At 38.1% G+C, this 20,141-nt stretch overlaps 1 protein-coding gene across 1 annotated transcript; it reads left to right on the top strand.

Moving 5' to 3' along the window:
* Window positions 1-4,316: 4,316 nt before the first annotated feature.
* Window positions 4,317-5,273, top strand: LOC127223296 (olfactory receptor 10X1-like). The gene has a single exon (XM_051185773.1). The coding sequence runs from the start codon at window positions 4,317-4,319 to the stop codon at window positions 5,271-5,273; it is 957 nt and encodes a 318-aa protein (XP_051041730.1).
* The last annotated feature ends 14,868 nt before the right edge of the window (window positions 5,274-20,141 follow it).

The raw sequence follows: 20,141 nt of genomic DNA on the forward strand, positions 1-20,141 counted from the left end.
TACAAAAGGAATAGCAATTTTTCTTAAGGTCACCAGACACTCAGCAACAGAAGTGAGAATCCAGACCCTTAGGCCAGTGATTTTTATAACTTGGCTTTTATTTCTTATGCGTGGAGACAAGAAATGCTAACACCAAAACTGTGAAGAACATCTTCCAGAAGAATATTCTTGGCTTTGGAATTTAATTAAATGAAAGGTAGGAAAGTGCCCTAGCTCCTCTGTCTCTCTTCTATTCATAATTAATTATCACCACAGAAAGGAAGTATCTGTGGGACAGCACCATGACCCTCCTCACTATTGCTGTTTGTCATTGAAAAGCAAATGTAATTCTCTTGTCCATAGATTGGTAACCCAAACTACACCTGGGACAGTAGATGTAGAGAGAACTTCAGAAATAGATGAAGATGGGATGGGGGCCAACAACTGGAGCTGGAGTCACAAGCATGTGTCAGCTGTCTTATGTGGGTACTAGAAACTGAGCCAGGGTCCTCAGGAAATGTAGCAAGTGTTCTTGACTGCTGAGTCATCACTCCAGCTCCTCTTTAAAAACACGATATTACACTTTATCCAATGCTGCCCTGGAATTTACTGTTTAGCTCAGGCAGGCCGCAAGTTGGTGCGACCCTCCTGCTTCAGCCTTTTGCGTGTTAAAATTACAGGATGTCAAGCTTGAGCCACTATACATGTGTTTGCAATTTGAAGTGCTTCTAATATTTATGACAGCTTTGCGAACAATCCCATGCCATGATTTTGTTTGGAAGTAACTATACAGGTGTACAAAGTATAAAATTTTCTTGTGCATAATATGTTAAGAGTAATTATGAGTTTTGTGCTAAAGACACCGAAACTAAATCAGCATCTTTTTGTTTGTTATATTGTATTATTTAATAAAGTAAGTTAACCCTCTTGTTTTAGAATACATAGAACTGAACTTCTTACAGAGTTGCTACATCAAGAGTGAGAGCTTAAGAGTATTGGTGTTCTACTGACTCCCATCAGTGTATGTTTGAGTGACAGATTACAACAGAAGAGAACTTTAGGAACCCAGTTTTTCTGAAAGGGAAACAGTGAAGGCCAAGAATGTTATAGAAATGTAATCCTAGGAGCAATACTGTGTAAGGACATTTTGAGACTTGGAAGACTTACAGTATACTTAGATACTGAGGAAGCTTACACAGAAACACTCATGGGGAAGGTCATAGCTTCCCAAAATATAACCCTCTGTAAAATACCTATGAAGAGAACAGAAACTCCTTAAGGCCCAACAAAGAAAAGATTATCCACAGATATGAAGGTACTGAGACAACATGATGAAGGGAAAATGGCAGGGAAGAATAGAAGGAAAATTATAGCATTTTGTTCATGCATAGCATGGAAAGAATGATGATTGAAGCAAGTGTAAGAAAACAAACAAATCAAAGAAACATGGAAGGTGGTGTCCACAGGTTGTATATTATCACTGGAGACAATTACGTGTTTACATTTTTTTCTGTGCCTCTCCTGACAATGGCAAGATAGACTCTGCCATAAGAAGCTTACTTAACTATATCAGAGCAATGTGGAAACTCTGTATTCTACATGTTCAGAATTCACAGTACTGAAAAAGTAAAGCAGAAATTGTTTCTAGATTAGTCACTTTCTGATTCTTAACTTATCCATACAACACTTACTCTTATCTTCTTAAAGTGTTGTGCAGTATCACTTTGAGAAATACAGAAATGATGATCGTGGTCACGTTCTTGAAAGGAAAACACTGGGAAATTGAAAGAATGGGGAGTTGGAATCAAAACAGTGTGAATAGTTACAAATATACCAGTTCCTAGATATAACTACTTCTGATGTAAGATAATCTCAGCTGTCCTACACATATCACAGCTGTCTTGTGCACTTCTTATTTATGCAGTGAAGTGAGAAATCAATAAACATTTGAAAGAATTTGGGGAAATATAGACCCCATAAATGCTAGTTATCAAATATGTTGACATGTGAGACAGGAAAATAGCTCTGTATAATAGAAGCATGAATATATTAATTGTAAAGACAGGCATCATGTTGTGGAAGTCAGGGAAGGATTAGATTGAATACATCATAGTTACTGAAGAATCCACACAGTGACTTCTCAGAATCTCTCTCTCTCTCTCCTCTCTCTCTCTCTCTCCTCTCTCTCTCTCTCTCTGTCTCTCTCTCTCTCTCTCTCTCTCTGTCCTCTCTCTGTCTCTCCTCTCTCTCTCTCATTTTTTAATGATGATCTGAACACAATCTCATTACCTCCTGCACTGGACTTATATAGTGAGTCTGTCAGTATTGTATGATCTAATCATTATGAATCCTGAGTGTCCTGAGGTGTTCGTTTTAAATTCTCTTCTCAGTTTTTGAAAATTGCATATATGTATATCTACACCCCATTTATATATTCCAACTCCCCACACATAGATCTAAACACCATTTTCCTTCCTTTTTTTTTCAAGACAGGTTTCTCTACCAGTGGCCAAATATTTAATAAAGATGGATTTTTCCCTCTCCCAGAAACTATCTCCTGCCAATGGATAATAAGAATGTAATCAGGTCTGGAGACCATCGGCTCTATATGCTGAGATTTGGGCTAGCTTGATCTTGTGCACATGTAAGATCATGATTGGGGTCACCATATAATGGCCATAAGACAACTCAAAGCATTCTTTCCATCATCCAGTTCTTGGATTATTTCTGTCTCATCTTCTGTGATATATCTAGAATCTGGATAGTGGGGCAATGCTAAATATATGACCATTTATCTCCTATTTAGGATTGAGATATTTTATGATAACTAAAAATTTTCAAATTGAGCTGTGGGATTTTTAAAATAAATTTATTTTTATTTTATATCCCAGCAAAAGTTCCCCACCCCTCATCTCCTCCCAGGCCCTCCTCTTCCCCACTCTGTTTGCACTCGCAATCCACTCCTCATTTGCATCTGTTTAGGAAAGGGAGGGTCTCCCACAGGTGAATGTTAGGCAGAGTTTAGGGAAACAGGGCAAAAGAGAAGGAAATAGAATTGTAGGAGTCAAAGGGGTCAAGGGCACCACAAGAAAACTCACAGAATCTACTAACCTGGTTTCACAGAGTATGAAATGATAACAAGGGAGCCTGCATGGGAATGACCAAGGCTCTTCACATATATGATACAGCTGTATAGCTTTGTCAATCTTAGTGGGGCTCCTAACAGTGGGAACAGGTCTGTCTCCTACTCTCTTTTATGGGCTTGGGACCTTACACCTCATACTGGGTTGCCTTGCCCAGTCTTAAGAAATGGGGAGGTCTTACTTGATATGCCATGGTTTGTTGAATACAGGGATAATTTAACTTCCATGATTCCCTCCTCAAAGTATCAAAAACAAAGCAACTTTTAAATCATTTCTTTGATAACTTGGGACCTAGGTGTCTTCTTCAAGCAGAAAAGATGACTTCAAGTTTCTCCAACAATTGTAAGCCATGGCACTTCGAAATAATCCACGGTCTATACTCAGTGAATATTTACAGACTATTTATTATTTATGAGCATCTATGTTAGAGCTAACTCTGTTCCTTTATTCTTCAGCATGTGATTTTATTTTATATTATGATTTTCATGTTCGTGTGTCAGTATAAATTTTTTTTTGCATATGTGTGTGGGTGTGTGAGTACACATGTGCATGAAGGCCCAAAGCTGGCATTGAATGTCTTCATCTGCTATTCTCTACTTCTTTCACTGAGTCAGGGTCTCTACTGAAGTCAGAGATTGCCTGCTCAAAATAGGCTTGATGGCCACTTGCCCCAGGTATCCTGACTCTGGTCAGTGCTGGGAAAAGGTGTGCCCAGACTTTATTTGGGTGCTGTATTTTGGACTACCAACCTCACCATTGTTCATCAAATGTATTATCCACTGAGTAAGTTCCCCAGACTGAAAACTCACTCAGATTTTTTTTCAGTGTTGAGAGTTTCATCCAAATATAACTTAGCTAATGTGTCTGGGCATCTTTCACTTGAATACCAATTGGAGTATTTCACCAATATTACATTACAGGCCAATAGTATACTTTAAATAGGCCAAAATGATCCCTCTGGACCTAACTATATCACTAATAATTCATTGCAGAAGAAATGAATGCACAATTAGGAAATCACATCATTTACATACATGGCTGAGTATTACTAAACTGAATACATAATTCATTGGGTATTGTTAAAGTCTGATGATTCGCTTATCCACACCATGCCATTTCATTTGAAAATATCAAAGAATAAGGAGTATTGAAGGCTTGTCTGTTTCTTTGTTTTACATTTCAGGAACAGAAGCAATGGCAATCAACCAAACAATCCTGAAGGAATTCATTCTCATAGGCTTCTCTGCTTACCCACATGTACAGACCTTCCTCTTTGGGGTCTTCTTTTGCCTCTATATTCTCACTCTTGCAGGCAACCTGACTATCTTAGGATTGACATGGGTGGACAGATCTCTCCACACTCCTATGTACCTCTTCCTCAGTGCACTCTCCTTCTCTGAGACATGCTACACCCTGACTATCATCCCCAAGATGCTGGTGGATCTCCTGGACAGTGACAGACGCATTTCGGTCACAGGCTGTGGCCTGCAGATGTGCTTCTTCCTGGGCCTTGGTGGGACAAACTGCATCATTCTCACCTTGATGGGGTATGACCGTTTTCTGGCCATCTGCAACCCACTCAGATACCCTCTTCTTATGACCAATAGTGCATGTGGACATCTTGTGGCCTCTGCTTGGGCTGGAGGCTTTGTGGTTTCTTTTAAACAAATTGCACTAGCATTCAGGGTGTCTTTCTGCATTCCCAACCTCATCAGACACTTCTTCTGCAACATGAGGGCAGTTGTGAGGCTGTCCTGTATAGACAGTGACCTCACAGATTTCATTGTAACACTAATGTCAATGATAGGCTTAGTGGGTACATTCTTGCTCATCTCCTTGACTTATGTGTTCATTCTTTGTTCTGTCCTCAAGATCCCTTCAGCTGAGGGTAAGCAAAAGGCATTTTCTACCTGTGCCTCACACCTTACTGTGGTCATCATCCACTTTGGGTTTGCATCCATTGCTTATCTGAAGCCAGAAGCCTCCGGGGGAGATGACACACTCATAGCAGTTCCTTATACCGTTATTATCCCTTTCCTCAGTCCCATCATATTCAGCCTCAGGAATAAGGACATGAAGAATGCTTTTAGAAAGATCATGAGAAAGACAGTAATCTTGAAAAATAACTTTGGGCTGTTGTTGCTGGTTTAATGTATTGTTTCACTTCGTCTCGGAGTCAATGGAGCATTCACTCCATGACTTCTAATGAAAAGGTGAAATCCAGGAGCACATATGACTGTGACTTTCACTTAACCTGTCCCAGGCATTTTCTTAGTGTGCCAGGAAGTTGTCAATCCCTCTTCTTTCCACTACTCTGAGAAGAATAATGCTACTGATAAGAAGATTCTACAAATTTCTGGGCATTCTGTACCTCTCAGAAATGAGGAGACAGCAGAAGAGAAAGCAGTAGTGTGAACATTGCAGTGAAATGCTTTCAATATATAAAGACATAAATGGTAAACATTCCTGAAAAGAGTGTAATGTACCAAGTTGAACTTCCCATGATAAAAGCTATTTCTAATAAGAGGTATTTATTGTAAAAAAAAAAACAAAAAACAAAAAAAAAAAAAAAACAAAAAAGCTGTTTTTTTGTGAAAATACATGTATGTACACATATGCATACACAAGGTTAAATATTCAACTTATACTGATTATTATTTAATAACTGATTTTTTACTTTAACTGTATTTATGTGATCTTATATAATTTATAGTTTATTACAATGTGTTTTATTGCACTTACCCTTCACCCCATTATTGATTGTTTGAACAATAACATATTTAAGAGACTGTTGACTTTCATTGATTTCCACTTTTGGAGAATAGAGGAAACCATTCAATGGCTTTCATGAAAATAAACAAGCTATTAATAACTGCACATTTTATCATTTTGTGAAAATGAAATGTAAGGAATGTGGTTCTGTCATCTCTGTGGTGAGAATATTCAAAAGCAAGTGTTAATTGGTTATGTATATTAAGGTATTTAACCAAAAATAAACTTAGCAAAGATTTTTAACAGAGTAAGCAAAATGAAAACAGGAAGCAAAATGAGCATACCATCATTCTTTTTAATGCCAAGAACAAAACACAAATACTGGGCAATTTATGTAACAGAAAAATAGTGGCAGACCTTACTAAATATTCAATCATGAAACTCTAGAAAATGTCTTGAAACTTTTCTTCAATTATTTTCTGTCAAACAACTCTGTAACTTCCAGGTAAAGACACAACACAAAAGAGAAATAATTCTCCCTATCTCACCAGTTACTTGTAGTTCCTCCTCTGGTCATGGAGTCTATGAGATCCCCTTTATGAAGTAGCATGTCTATTGGTATTGCTATTGTTCAGCCAATGTTTAGGCAGCCATTTTGTTGAGGTACCATAGGTGAATCTTCCCTGCTTTTTCTAAAAGACACAATCTCATAACAGATTTCCTGGTCTTCTGGCTCTCCATGGAAGAACTCACTATCCTTGGGAAGCTGGTGGAGAGTGAGTTCAGGGGGCATGGGAGGATGGAAGGGAGAGGGAATGGAGGGATTGATATGTAAAATTGTTGTTTCTAAATAAAAATGGGGGAACACACAAAAAAAAGAGGATGAAAATACACACTGGAGGAAAAACAGCATCTTCAACAAATGCTACTGGGAAAATTGGATGTCCTCATGCAGAAGAATAAAAATAGATCCACATGTATCACCCCACACATACGTTAATTCCAAGTGAATCAGAAATCTCAAAGTGAAATTTCAAACTTACACAAGAAAACACAGGCAAGATATGCTACAAAATATCAGAGTGGAAACTGACTTTATGAATAGGGCTGAATTCGCTCAGGAAATAAAGCCAGTATTTGACAACAGGGGGCCTCAAACATACCACACAGTGGAGGAAACAAACTATTAAGTGAAAATAAAGTACACCGAGTGGAAGATCATCGTTGGCAGTTATACATTCAATAGAAGATTAATATCCAGAATACATAAAGAACTCAAAGCACAAAAAATGAAGAAAGCAAATGATTTAATTAAAGGTGTGTGTGGGGGGGGGGGTGCATGTGTGTGTGATCCTGACCTGGGGAAAAATTTTGAAAATAAGAAATAAAAATAGGCTCCTGAGGAATGGGGACTGTGTGCAAGGGACCAGGGGTGGGAGGGTGCCCAATCCTTGTAGACCAGCCTAACCAGAGTCAGAGTCTACCAGTGTCCTAGTCCTGCCTCCACACATGGAAGGTGCCCCCCTTCTGGTGCCCTGCTCAGATCCTCCTGAGTACTGTGGGCTGCATGAAGGGGAGCCCATCCCCAAGGACTGAACTATCCAGTGTCTTCCAATGCCCTAGTCCCACATCCACCCCTGGAAGAAGAGAGCCATCTGATTACTGAACCTGCTTACATCCAACAGAAGAGAACATTGGTCCTATACCCACCAGGAGATGGAGAGATCACACTGGTATGCACTGGAAGAAGGGATGGGTAGATGACAGTATAAGAACACAATCCCCCAGAGTCTAGGGACTCCACACCAGCAAGACCTGAACAACCCAAGACAGATTAAACAGAAGAGAAAGACCATAAAAACAACTTCATGAAGTTTATAGAGATTCTAAAAGAGGAAATGGGAAAATCCTTTAAAGAAATGGAAGAAAAGACAAACCAAAAATTGCAAGAAACAATTCAAACAATGCAAGGTTTGAAAACAGAAAGAGAGAAAATTAAAAAACACAGTTTGACAGAATCCTGGAAATAGAAAAGTTGAGTAAATGACCAGGAACTACAGATGACAGATGCAAGCATAACCAACAGATATAGGAGATGGAAGAGAGAAGTTCTGGCATTGAAGATACACTAAGAGAAATATATTGATCAACCAAAGAAACTCTTATGTCCAACAAATTTCTAACACAAAATATCCAGGAAATATGGTACACTGTGCAAACAGCCAACCCTAAGAATAATAGCTATAGAAGAAGGTGAAGAAACACAACTCAATGGTACAGAAAATATATTCAACAAAATAATAGAAGAAAACTTTCCCAACCTAAAGAAAGACATGCCAATGAAAGTACTAGAAGTTTACAGAACACTAAATAGAGTTGACACAAAAAAGTACCCTCACCACATAACAATCAAAACACCAAACATACAGAATAAAGAAAGAATATTAAGAGCAGCAAATGAAAAAGGCCAAGTAATATATAAACGTAAACCTATCAGAATTATACCTCACTTCTCCATGGAAACTCTGAAGGCCAGACGGTCATGGATAGATATTCTGCCAACACTAAGATACCACGGATGTCAGCCCAGACTACTATACCCAGGAAAGCTTTCAATCACTACAGATGGAGAAATCAAGATGTTCAAAGACATAACCAGATTTAAACAATACTTATCAACTAATCTAGCCCTACAGGTAGTTCTGGAAGGAATACTCCAACCCAAGGATGTCAATTACACTCACAAAAACATAGGCAGCCAAAAGAAAAATGGGGAGAAATCTACACATTAATACCAACAAGAACACCAAATCCAAAACAAACAAGAATTAACAATCAATGGTCATTAATATCCCTCAATATTAATGGTCTTAACTTGCCTATAAAAACACATAGACTAAGAGAATGGATACGAAGACAGAACCCGTCCTTCTGCTACATACAAGAAACACACCTCAACTTCAAAGACAGACCATATGTCAGAGTTAAAGGTTGGGAAAAGATTTTCCAATCCTCTCCAACATAAACTGCCTTTGGTGTTTTTATTTTAGCCATTCTGACAGGAGAAAGATGGTATCTAAGAGTTTTTATTTGCATTGCCCTAATGGCTAAGGATGTTGAGTGCTTTCTTAAGTGTCTTTCAGCCATTTTAGGTCCCTCAATTGAAAATTTTCTAGTTAGTTCTGTATCCCACTTTTTAATTGGATTATTTGGATAAAGGAGCATGTACCTCCACTGCTGATGGGAGTGGGAGTTTGTACAAACACATTGGAAATCAGTATGACAGTTCCTCAGGAAAATGGGAATTAGTCTCCCTCAAGATCTTAGGCATATACCCAAAAGATGCACATTCATACAACAAGGACATCTGTTCAACTATGTTCATACCAGTATTATTTGTAATAGCCAGGATCTGGAAGTATGCTAGATGCCCCTTAACTGAAGAATGGATGGAGAAAATGTGGTACATTTATATAATGGAATACTGAATTTCACAGGGAAACGAATGGAATTAGAAAAAACACCCTGAGTAATGGAACTTAGTCACAAAAAGACAAACACGGTATGTACTCACTCATATATGGATTTTAGAAATAGAACAAAGGGTTACTTGCCTACAATTCACACTGCCAGAAAAGCTAGGAAACAAGGAAGACCCTAAGAGAGACATACATGGTGCCCTGGAGAAGGGGAAAGGGAAAAGATCTCCCAAGGAAATTGGGAGGATGAAGAGAGAGAGGGGAAGAGGACATGAGCGAGCAGGAAAATTGAGTTAAGAGCAAGAAAAGAGGTACCTTAATAGAGGGACGATTATAGATCTAAGGAGAAATCTGTCACTATGGAAATGCCCAGATATCTACAAGGATGAACCCAACTAACAATCTAAGCAATCATGGAGAGGCTATCTTTAATGCCCTTCCATGATAAGGAGATTAACGACTACCATATAATGCCACCATAGAGCCTTCATCTACTAGCTGATGGAAGCAAAAACAGATACCCACAGCTAAACACTAGCCAAACTCCTGGAATCCAGTTGCAGAGAGGGAGGAGTGATTAGCAAAGGAGTCAAGATCAGGCTGGAAAAAAAACATAAAATCAGCTGACCTGAACAAAGAGGATCTCATGGACTCCAGTCTGATAGCTGGGAAACCAGCATAGGACTGAACCAGACTCCCTGAATATGGGTGTTATTTAGAAGGACTGGGCAGTCTATGGGGCCTCTAGCAGTGGATCAGTATTTATCCCTAGTATACAAATGGATTTTGGGAGCCCATCCCACATAGAGGGATACTTTCTCAATGTAGACATGTGGGGGAGGTCCTATGTCCTGCTGCAAATGATATGACAGACTTTGAAGACTCCCCATGAAAGGCCTCACCCTCACTGGGGAAAAGAAAGGAGATGAGCTGGGGTTTGGTAGGTGTGATAGGAGGATGGGAGGGTGAGAGAACTGGGATTGACATGTAAAACTTGCTTTCAATTTTAAATTAAAAAAGGAAAAAAAATTCCAATCAAGTGGATCTAAGAAACAAGCAGGTATAGCAATCCTAATAGCTAACAAATTAGACTTTAAACTAAAATCAATCAAAAGAGATGAAGATGGTCACTTCTCATTCATCACAGGAGAAATCCATCAAGATGAAATCTCAATTCTGAACAGCTATGCCCCAAACACAAAGGCACACACATTCATAAAAGAAACATTATTAAAAGTCAAATTGTACATAAAACGTCACACAATTAAAGTGGGAGATTTTAAAACCCCACTCTCAACACTATATATGCCCACCAGACAGAAACTTAACAAAGAAACAAAGGAACTAACAGAAGATATGACCCAGTTGGGTGTTACAGACATTTATAGAACATTTCATCCAAACACAAAGAATATACCTTCTTCTCAGCACCATATGGAACATTCTCTAAAATTGATCACATACTCCACAATATAACAAATCTCAATAGGTACAAAAAAATTGGAATAACCCCCTGTATCTCATCAGACCACCATGCTGTAAAGTTAGAGTTCAACAACAATGCAAATCACAGAATCCCTACAAACTCATGGAAATTGAACAATGTGCAATTGCACCATTCCTGGGTCAAGAAAGAAACAAAGAAAGAAATTAAAGACTTCCTATAATTCAATGAGGATGAAGACACAACATACCCAAATTTACAGGACACTTTGAAAGCTATACTAAGAGGAAAGTTCATAGTACTAATCACCCACATGAAGAAACAGGAGAATAGCCACACTAGAGAATTAACAGCACAAATGAAAGGTATAGAACAAAAAGAAGCAAACTCAGACCAGAGGAGTAGACACCAGGAAATAAGCAAATTGAGGGCTGACATCAAAAAAGTGGAAACTAGCAAAACAATAGAAAAGAATCAATATAATAAAGAGTTGGTTCTTCGAGAAAATCAACAAGATAGATAAACCTTTATCCAAACTAACCAAAAGGCAGAGAGAGAACATGCAAATTAACAAAATCAAATATGAATAACAGAACATAAAAACAGACACTGAAGAAATCCACAGAATCCTCAGGTCATACTTTGAAAACCTGTACTCCATAAAATTTGAAAAGTTAATGGAAATGGACAATTTTCTGGATAGACATCATTTATCAAAACAAAACTAAGAACAGATAAGAAATTTATATAGACCTATAACCCCAATGAAATACAAGTGGTCATCAAAAGTCTACCAACCAAAAAAAAAAGCCCAGGGCCAAATGGCTTCAGTGCAGCATTATACCAGAAATTCAAAAAGAGGTTAACACCAATACATCTCAAATTTTTCCACACAATAGAAGCAGAAGGATCATTGCCAACCTCCTTTTTCAAGGCTACAATTACCTGGGTACCCAAGCCACACAAAGACATAACTAAGAAAGAGAACTACAGACCAATATCCCTCATGAACATTGATGCAAAATACTCAATAAAATACTGGCAAATCGAATCCAATCATCCACCATGACCAAGTAGGCTTCATCCCAAGGATACAGGAATGATTCAACATATGAAAATCCATCAATGTAATCCACCATATAAACAAACTGAAAAAGAAAAACCACATGATCATTTCACTGTATGCTGTAAAGCCTTTGACAAAATCCAACACCCCATCATGATTAAAGTATTGGAGAGATCAGGGATAACAAAAACATACCTAAGCATAATAAAAGCAATATACAGAAAACCAACAGCCAATATCAAACTAAATGGAGAGAAACTCATTGTGATTCCTCTAAAATCAGGAATAAGACAAGGCTGTCAATTCTCTCCATATTTCTTCAATATTGTACTTAAAGTTCTAGCTAGAGCAATAAGAAATCAAAAGGAGATCAGGGGATACAAATTGGAAAGGAAAAAGTGAAACTTTCACTATTTGCAGATGATATGATAGTTTATATAAGTGACCCAAAAAAACTCTATCAGGGAACTCCTACAGCTGATAAACACCTTCAGCAAAGTGACAGGATACAAGATTAACTCAAAGAAATCAGTAGCCCTACTATATACAGGCTGAGAAATAAATCAGAGAAACATCACCTTTTGCAATAGCCACAAAAAAAAAAAAAACAAACAAACAAACAAAAAAAAAAACATAAAATACCTTGGGGTAACTCTAACCAAACAAGTGAAAAACATTAATTAGAACATTGAGTGTTTGAAGAAAAAAATTAAAGAAGATACCAAAAAACTAAAACATCTATCATGCTTTTGTATGGATATTATTAACAAAGTGAAAATGGCAATCTTGCCAAAAGCAGTCTACAGACTCAATGCAATCCCCATCAAAATCTCAGCACAGACCTTGAACGAACAATATTCAACTTTATATGGAAAAACAAAAGACCCAAGATAGCCAAAAGAACAACTGCTGGAGGCATCACCATCCCTGACTTCAAGATCTATTATAGAGTTATAGTCCTGAAAATAGCTTGGTATTGGCACATAAATAGACAGGAATGTAGAGAGCCACCGGTGCCATTCCCGAAGATGGCGCCGGTTTCCTGTCCATAAGCCAGCAAGGCACAGATGCGCGATCCACGTCATGGGGTGACCGTTACGAGCGTTGCGGGCTGCAACTGCGTTGCAGGCTGCAACTGTCAGTAACGGACACGACTCCTCTGAGCATATATAAGCAGTGCCCATTTTCCTCCTCGGGGTCTTCCCTCAACTTGCTGTAATGAGCCGCGCAATAAACATAGCTGCAGAAGAATCCTGTTGTTGAGCGTCGTTCTTGCAGGCAAGACGATAGCGCTCGACACAGGAAGACCAATGGAATCGAATTGAAAACCATGATATTAACCCACACACCTACAAACATCTGATTTTTGACAAAGCAGCTAAAGTTATACAATGGAAAAAAGAAAGCATCTTCAACAAATGGTGCTCGCATAACTACATGCTGACTTGTAGAAGACTGCAGATGGATCCACATCTATCGCCATGCATAAAACCTAAGCCCAAATGAATCAAAGACCTCAACATATATCCAGCTACACTAATCTGTTAGAAAAGAAAGTGGGAGGTACCCTTGAACAAATTGGTACAGGAGACCACTTCCTGAACATAACAGTGGCACGGAGATCAACAATTAATAAATGGGACTTCCTGAAAATGAAAAGCTTCTATAAGGCAAAGGACACAGTCAACAAGACAAAATGGCAGCCCACAGAATGGGAAAAGACATTCCCAACCCCACATCTGACAGAGGACTAATTTCCAAAGTATACAAAGAACTCAAGAAGCTAGTTACCAAAACAATAAATAATCCAATTAAAAAGTGGGGTACAGAACTAACTAGAGAATTCTCAATGGAGGAATCTAAAATGGCTGAAAGACACTTAGGAAAGTGCTCATCATCCTTAGCCATCAGGGAAATGCAACCAAAACAACTCTGAGATATCATCTTACTCCTGTCAGAAAGCTAAAATAAAAAGCACCAAAAACAGTTTATGCTGGAGAGGATGTGGAGAGAGGTGAACACTCCTTCACTGCTAGTGGGAGTGCATACTTGCACAGCCACTTTGGAAATCAGTATGGAGGTTCCTCAGGAAAATGGGAATCAAGTCTACCTCAAGATCCAGTAATTCCACTCTTAGGTATATACCCAAAAGATGCATGTTCACACAACAAGGACATCTGTTCAACTTTGTTCATAACAGCATTATTTGTAATTGTAATAACCAAAACCTGGAAGCAACCTAAATGTCCCTCAACTGAAGAATAGGTGGGGAAAATGTGGTATGTTTACACAATGAAATACCTCTCAGCAGAAAAAAAAAAAAAAAAAAAAAAAAAAAAAAAAAAAAAAAAAACAATGGAAATGGAATCTTGAAAATTGCAGACAAATGAATGGAACTAGAAGAAACCATCCTGAGTGATGTAACCCAGTCACAAAAAGACAAACACAGTATGTACTCACTCATATATGGTTTTTAGACATAGAACAAAGGATTACCAACCTATAAACCACGCCACCAGAAAAGCTAGGAAACAAGGAGGCCCCTAGGAGAGACATACATGGTCCCCTGGAGAAGAGGAAAGGGACAAGATCTCCCAAGAATGGGGAAGGGGAGAGGAAGTTAGGAGAAAGAGGAGGGGAGAGATGGGCATGAGGGAGCAGGAAGATTGAGTCCGGGAAAGAATAGAGGAGAGCAAGATAAGAGATACCATTATAAAGGGAACCATTATAAGTTTTAAGAGAAATCTGGAAATAGGGAAATGTCCAGAGACCTACAAAGATGACCCCAAGTAACAATCTAAGCAATAGTTGAGAAGCTAGCTTTAATGCCCTTCACCTATAATGAGATTGATGACTGACTACCTTATATGCCATCCTAGAGCCTTTATCTAGTAGCTGTTGTAAGTAGAAACAGACACCCACAGCTAAACACTGAGCCACACTCCTGTAACACATTGCTGAGAGGCGGGAGTGATGAGCAAAGGGTTCAAGACCAGGCTGGAGAAACCCATACAAACAGCTGACCTGAACAAGGGGGAGTTCATGGTCTAGTCTGATAGCTGGGAAACTACCATAGGACTGAACAAGACTCCCTGAATGTGGGTGTTAGTTATAGGAATGGTCACTCTATGGGGCCTTTGGTAATGGATTGGTATTTATCCCTAGTATACATGGACTTTTGGAGGCCATTTCACATAATGGGGTACTCCCTCAGTCTAGACACATAGGGGTGGGCCTAGGCCCTGCTCAAAATGATATGACAGACTTTGAAGATCTCCCATGGAAGACCTCACCCTCCCTGGGGAGCAGAAAGGGGATGGGATGAGGGTTGGTGATGGGGGGAACAAGGGAGGACGGGAGGATACAGGAACTGGGATTGACATGTAAACAAGCTTGTTTCAAATTTAAATTTAAAAAATGTTATCAAAAAAAAAGCTAACTCCTGAAAAGCTGTCACCTGACACATACACATCATGGCAAATTCATACACACACATACACACACACACACACACACACACACACACACACACACGATTATAAAAGAGTTTAACAAGCATAAAGATTTTCTGAAAGATCACAAAAGACCCATATTAAGGATATGTGCCTAGATGGTTTATGTCTGCTTGACATAAGCTAGAGTTATCTGAAAGGAGGAAACTTCCATTGAGAAAATGCCTCCATAATATTCAGATGTAATGCATTATCATAATCATCGATTGATGGGAGATGGCCAGCCCATTGTCAGTGATGCCATCCCTGGGATGGTGGCCTTAGATTCTATAAGAAAGCAGGCTGAGCAAGCCATGAGAAACAAGGCAGTAAGCAGTGTTCATTCATGGCCTCTGCATTAGTTGTTGCCTGTCCTGTTTGAGTTTCTGTCCTGACTTACTTTGATGGGGAACTGTGATGCAGAAACATAAGCCAAATAAACCCTTTGCTCCCCAAAAAAATAAATAAAAATAGCTAAGATATTTGTTTTAATGTATCCAACATCCTTGGCAAGCAGGGAAACTCAAGTTAAAAATTACTTAGGAATTCCTTACTCTAGTTAGAATGACGAAGATCAAGAAAAAAACTGAAACCAAGTGATGATGAGGCTGCAGGCAAGGTGAAACCTCATTCAGTGTTTCTGGCACTGAACTGGTGCAGCCACCATGGCAATCAGTATGAATACTCAAAAAGGTAAAAATAGATCTACCTTAAGACTAAATTGTCTCTCTCTTTGGCCTATACTCAAAGGACTATACTCAACATCCTGCAACAGATACAGCTGAGCCATGTTCATTGCTGCTCTAGACACAACTGCAAGAAATCGAAGCAGCCTAGATAATCTTCAACTGATGAAGTGATGGTTAAGTGTGTATATATAATTTTATTTACATTACCCATTCACATAGTCATTTAGGAGAGTCATACAATGTTAAATTTTCATTTAACTAGTGAATAATAATGCTGCATGTCCTTTCAAGGACTTAATTCTGTGTTTTTAAAGTCTTGTCATAAAGTTTGGCTCAAGGCAGCATTTTTGTCAATGAAAGTGAACTCAATTAGTATTAGTGTTCTAACTCTCATTTAGGCTTCCTGCCAAAACAAAATTTGCAGGCAGCAGAAAGTTTTTTTTTCTTTTTTTAATGTGCATGATGAATTCTGAACTCCTTAAATCCCCAAGGGTTTGCAGAAGTGTTTTAAAGGCCACATGTTCCACAAAGCCCTATAACTAATGAGAGCAAATTATAAAGTTGAGGAAAGTTTTCTTCCTTCTCTGATGAAAGACAACAGAGATCTCCTGGGCTCTCCTAACCAGACCCCATGCAAACCTCAAGAGCTGGAGCCTAGGCCTTTGATAATAATCACAACATCTCACAGTGGCAGAAAGCCACTGAAATCACTTAGTGGGTGGTGAGGGATGAGCACAGGCGACTTAGTCACTTAAACTTCATATCACACAACTCTAGGGCCACAGAAAAAGGAAAGTTTTCTGCACAAACTCAGAAAACCTCATCCTGGGCAACTGCAGAAATTCAAATAAAAAAGAACAGCAACTTTTCTTAAGGTCACCAAACACTCAGCAATAGAAGTAAGAATACAGACCCTCATACCACAGATTTTTATACCTCCGTTCTTATTTCTTTGGCATGAAGAGCAATGCATGCTTCTGCAAAAACCATCAAGAATATCGTTCAGAATTTACCAGTGGTGGTGATTTGCTTTTTAACCTAATGAAGTAACAAGGTAGGAAACTAATCACATTCTGTGACTCTCTTTTTTAAATAATGAATTGTTGTCACTCATTATTCCTCTTAAAGTTGGAAAAATATTGATACTTTTGTCTAAAGATTGGTAACACAAATTAAATTGGGCGCAAATTGATTAGAGAAAGATGAAATTGAGGTGAAATCCAATAGCCACATCCTAATTCAGACTATACCTACATTAGAGAGAAAAATCTGGAAACCATACTGTGCTTTTGAAGATTTCCTCAGCAAAAGTCAAGCACATACTTAGGTGATGATCAGATAATGAAAGAGCCCTTTTTGGCTTATATATTAGTCATTCTTTACATTGCAAAATATTTCAAAATGCTTCTTTTTCTTATTTTTTTGAGATTTAAATTTATTTTATTTATATGTTGGGGGGGAGTGTTCATGCCATGGGCATGTGGCTTGCCCTGAAGAAGCCAGTGGTAAGAATTGGATCCTCTGAAGCAAGAGTTTACAGGTATTTGTGAGCTATAAGACATAGATGATAGGAACAGAATTCTGGTCCCTTCGAATAAAGAGCAAATGCTCAAAAGCACTGAGCAATCTATCAAGTTACAGTAATAAAAACAAAGATAGAATTTCACACTTCAGTGCTTTCTAATCATCCTATTCTTGGATTCACTGTGTAGCCCAGCCTGACTTTGAACTCATGAAATCCTCCTGCATTGTTTTCATGTGTTCTGTGATTACAGATGCATACTACCAGGCCTGGCTTTTCATCTCAAAATTCTTCTAAAATTAATGACAAATTTGCTTGCAAACAACATCCGTCCCCTAATTGTGTTGGAAGGAATTTATACATGTTGAATGAAATCCAGGGTTTACTTGTACATTGTATGTTAAAGAGAAATCACGGGGTTAGTTCTAAAAACACAAGAAACTAAATCAGCTTCATGTTCTGTTAGTGTGTTCTGTTACATCTTTGATACAATAATTTAACCCTTTTTATTTCAAATACTTGGAAATGACTTACTTATAGAGTTTGTATAAAGTTAACGTTTAAGGACTTCGGGGTGTTAGATATTCTACTGATGAGAGAACTGTGTTTCCTTGTATTAGAGAAACCAGAAAGGTCCTAGTAGGACCCAATTTTCTTTGTGGGAGTGGAGTGAAAGCTCAGAATAATACAGAAAACTAATTACTGGAGACTGGAACAATTACCCCCAAGAAAATTTTGAAATCAGGAAGAATCACAGTGAATTCGACATTAAGGAGGTTTACACCAAATGACTAACAAGGAATCCCAGGGTTTCCTAAAACACAGTACCCAATATGATAGCCTCAGAAAAAAACTGAGAAATGATTACTCATATGCAATAAAATATATAAGACAATATGACTAAAGAAAACTGGAAATGCAAAACAAGGAAAATTAGAGTATGTTGTTCATGAATGGCTGGGAATGAATAATGCTCTAAGCAGGTCTAAGAAGACAGAGCAATCAAAGAGACCTGTAAGATTGAGTCCACAGGGTCATATAATGTGTCTGGGATGGTTTATATGTCTACATTATTTTTTCTATGCCCCTTTTGACAATGGCATGACAGACTCCACAATAAGAAGCTTAATCTAGGCTAAACTAAATCTAAGCAATATGGAAATTCTGTACATTCAAAACTCATAGTACTGAAAAAAATAAACCAGACACATAGTTTAGATTTGTCACTTTCTGGTTCTAATTTAATTCATAAAGCACATATTGGGAATTGTTGTCTTCTTAAAGTGTCACATTGAGAAATACAGAAATGATGATCATAGTCACATTCTTGAAAGGAAGACACTAGGGAGTGGAAAGAATGGGGACAAAATGGTGTGACTCCAGTTACAAATATGCCAGTTCCTAGATATAATTATTTCCAATGTAAGATAATCTCAGCTGTCCTACACAGATCACAGCTGTCTTACACACTTCACATTTATTCAGTGAAGTGAGAAATCGATAAACATTTGAGAGAATTTTGGGAAATATAGACTCCATAAATGCTAGTTTTCAAATATGTTGATACATGAAACTGGAACACTAACTCTGCCTAATATGAAGACGGATATCATAATTATGTAGATAGGAATTGTGTTGTGAAAGTTGGGAAATGAGAATAAATAGGTGAAGAGTTACTGAGGAATCCACAAAGGGACTTACAGCATTTGTGTTTGGCATAACTTGCCATCAAGAAAATGGGCATAATCTCGGTTGTTTCCTATTTCAAACTTACATATAGAGCCTTTATCAATTATTCTTACACCTCTAGCTAATTATATGAATCCTAACAATTCTTGGGTGTCCTAATGCCCACCCTTCTCTTCCCTCAAAGTATCAAACAGAAAGTGTGTTTTAATTTCTTTTGATGTTTTAGTGCCTGGTTGCCATTCTCAAGAAGGAATGATACTTTCAGGTTTCTCCACAATTTTAAGTCATTATCTAAGATTCATCCTAAAATTACCAGGAAATTATTTCAATATTTCCTTAACAGATAGGATTTATGCGTTATGTAGGAATGGCTATGTTAGACTACTGCCTTTTATAGTGTTTAAGTTGGTTTTGTTAACTTGACACAAATCTACATGTATATGGGAAGAATCTTAATTGAGAAAAATGTCTCCATAAGACCGCCTGTAGGCTAATGTGGAAACCCCTGCCTCACTGGGTGTGGTGGCATCCTTTGACACCTTGCTGTGGTTGGATAAGAAAGCAGGATGATCGAGTCATAGGAAACAAGCCTATAAGCTGCACTCCTCCTTGGTTTGTTCTTTGGTTCCTGCCTTGACATCCTTTCCTGCATTTCCTTCATAACACATTGAGCTATAAAATGAGATAAACTTTTCCTTTCATGTTGCTTCTAGGTCATGGTCTTTATTGAAGCAAGGACAATCTAACTAAGACAAGCACTTAGCATATTCTCATTTGCTCAATTTAATTTGGTTGACATGTGTACATGTGTGTGGCATGTTGGGTGTTGTATTATACAAATATGTGGTATGTGGTGTATTTTGTATTTACATGTGTATGGTAAGATATGTGTATGGATGTGGTAGGGTAGGTTGTGTATTGCATGTG

The sequence above is a fragment of the Phodopus roborovskii genome, unplaced genomic scaffold (assembly GCF_943737965.1).
Source record: "Phodopus roborovskii unplaced genomic scaffold, PHOROB, whole genome shotgun sequence".
NCBI classification, from domain to species: domain Eukaryota; kingdom Metazoa; phylum Chordata; class Mammalia; order Rodentia; family Cricetidae; genus Phodopus; species Phodopus roborovskii.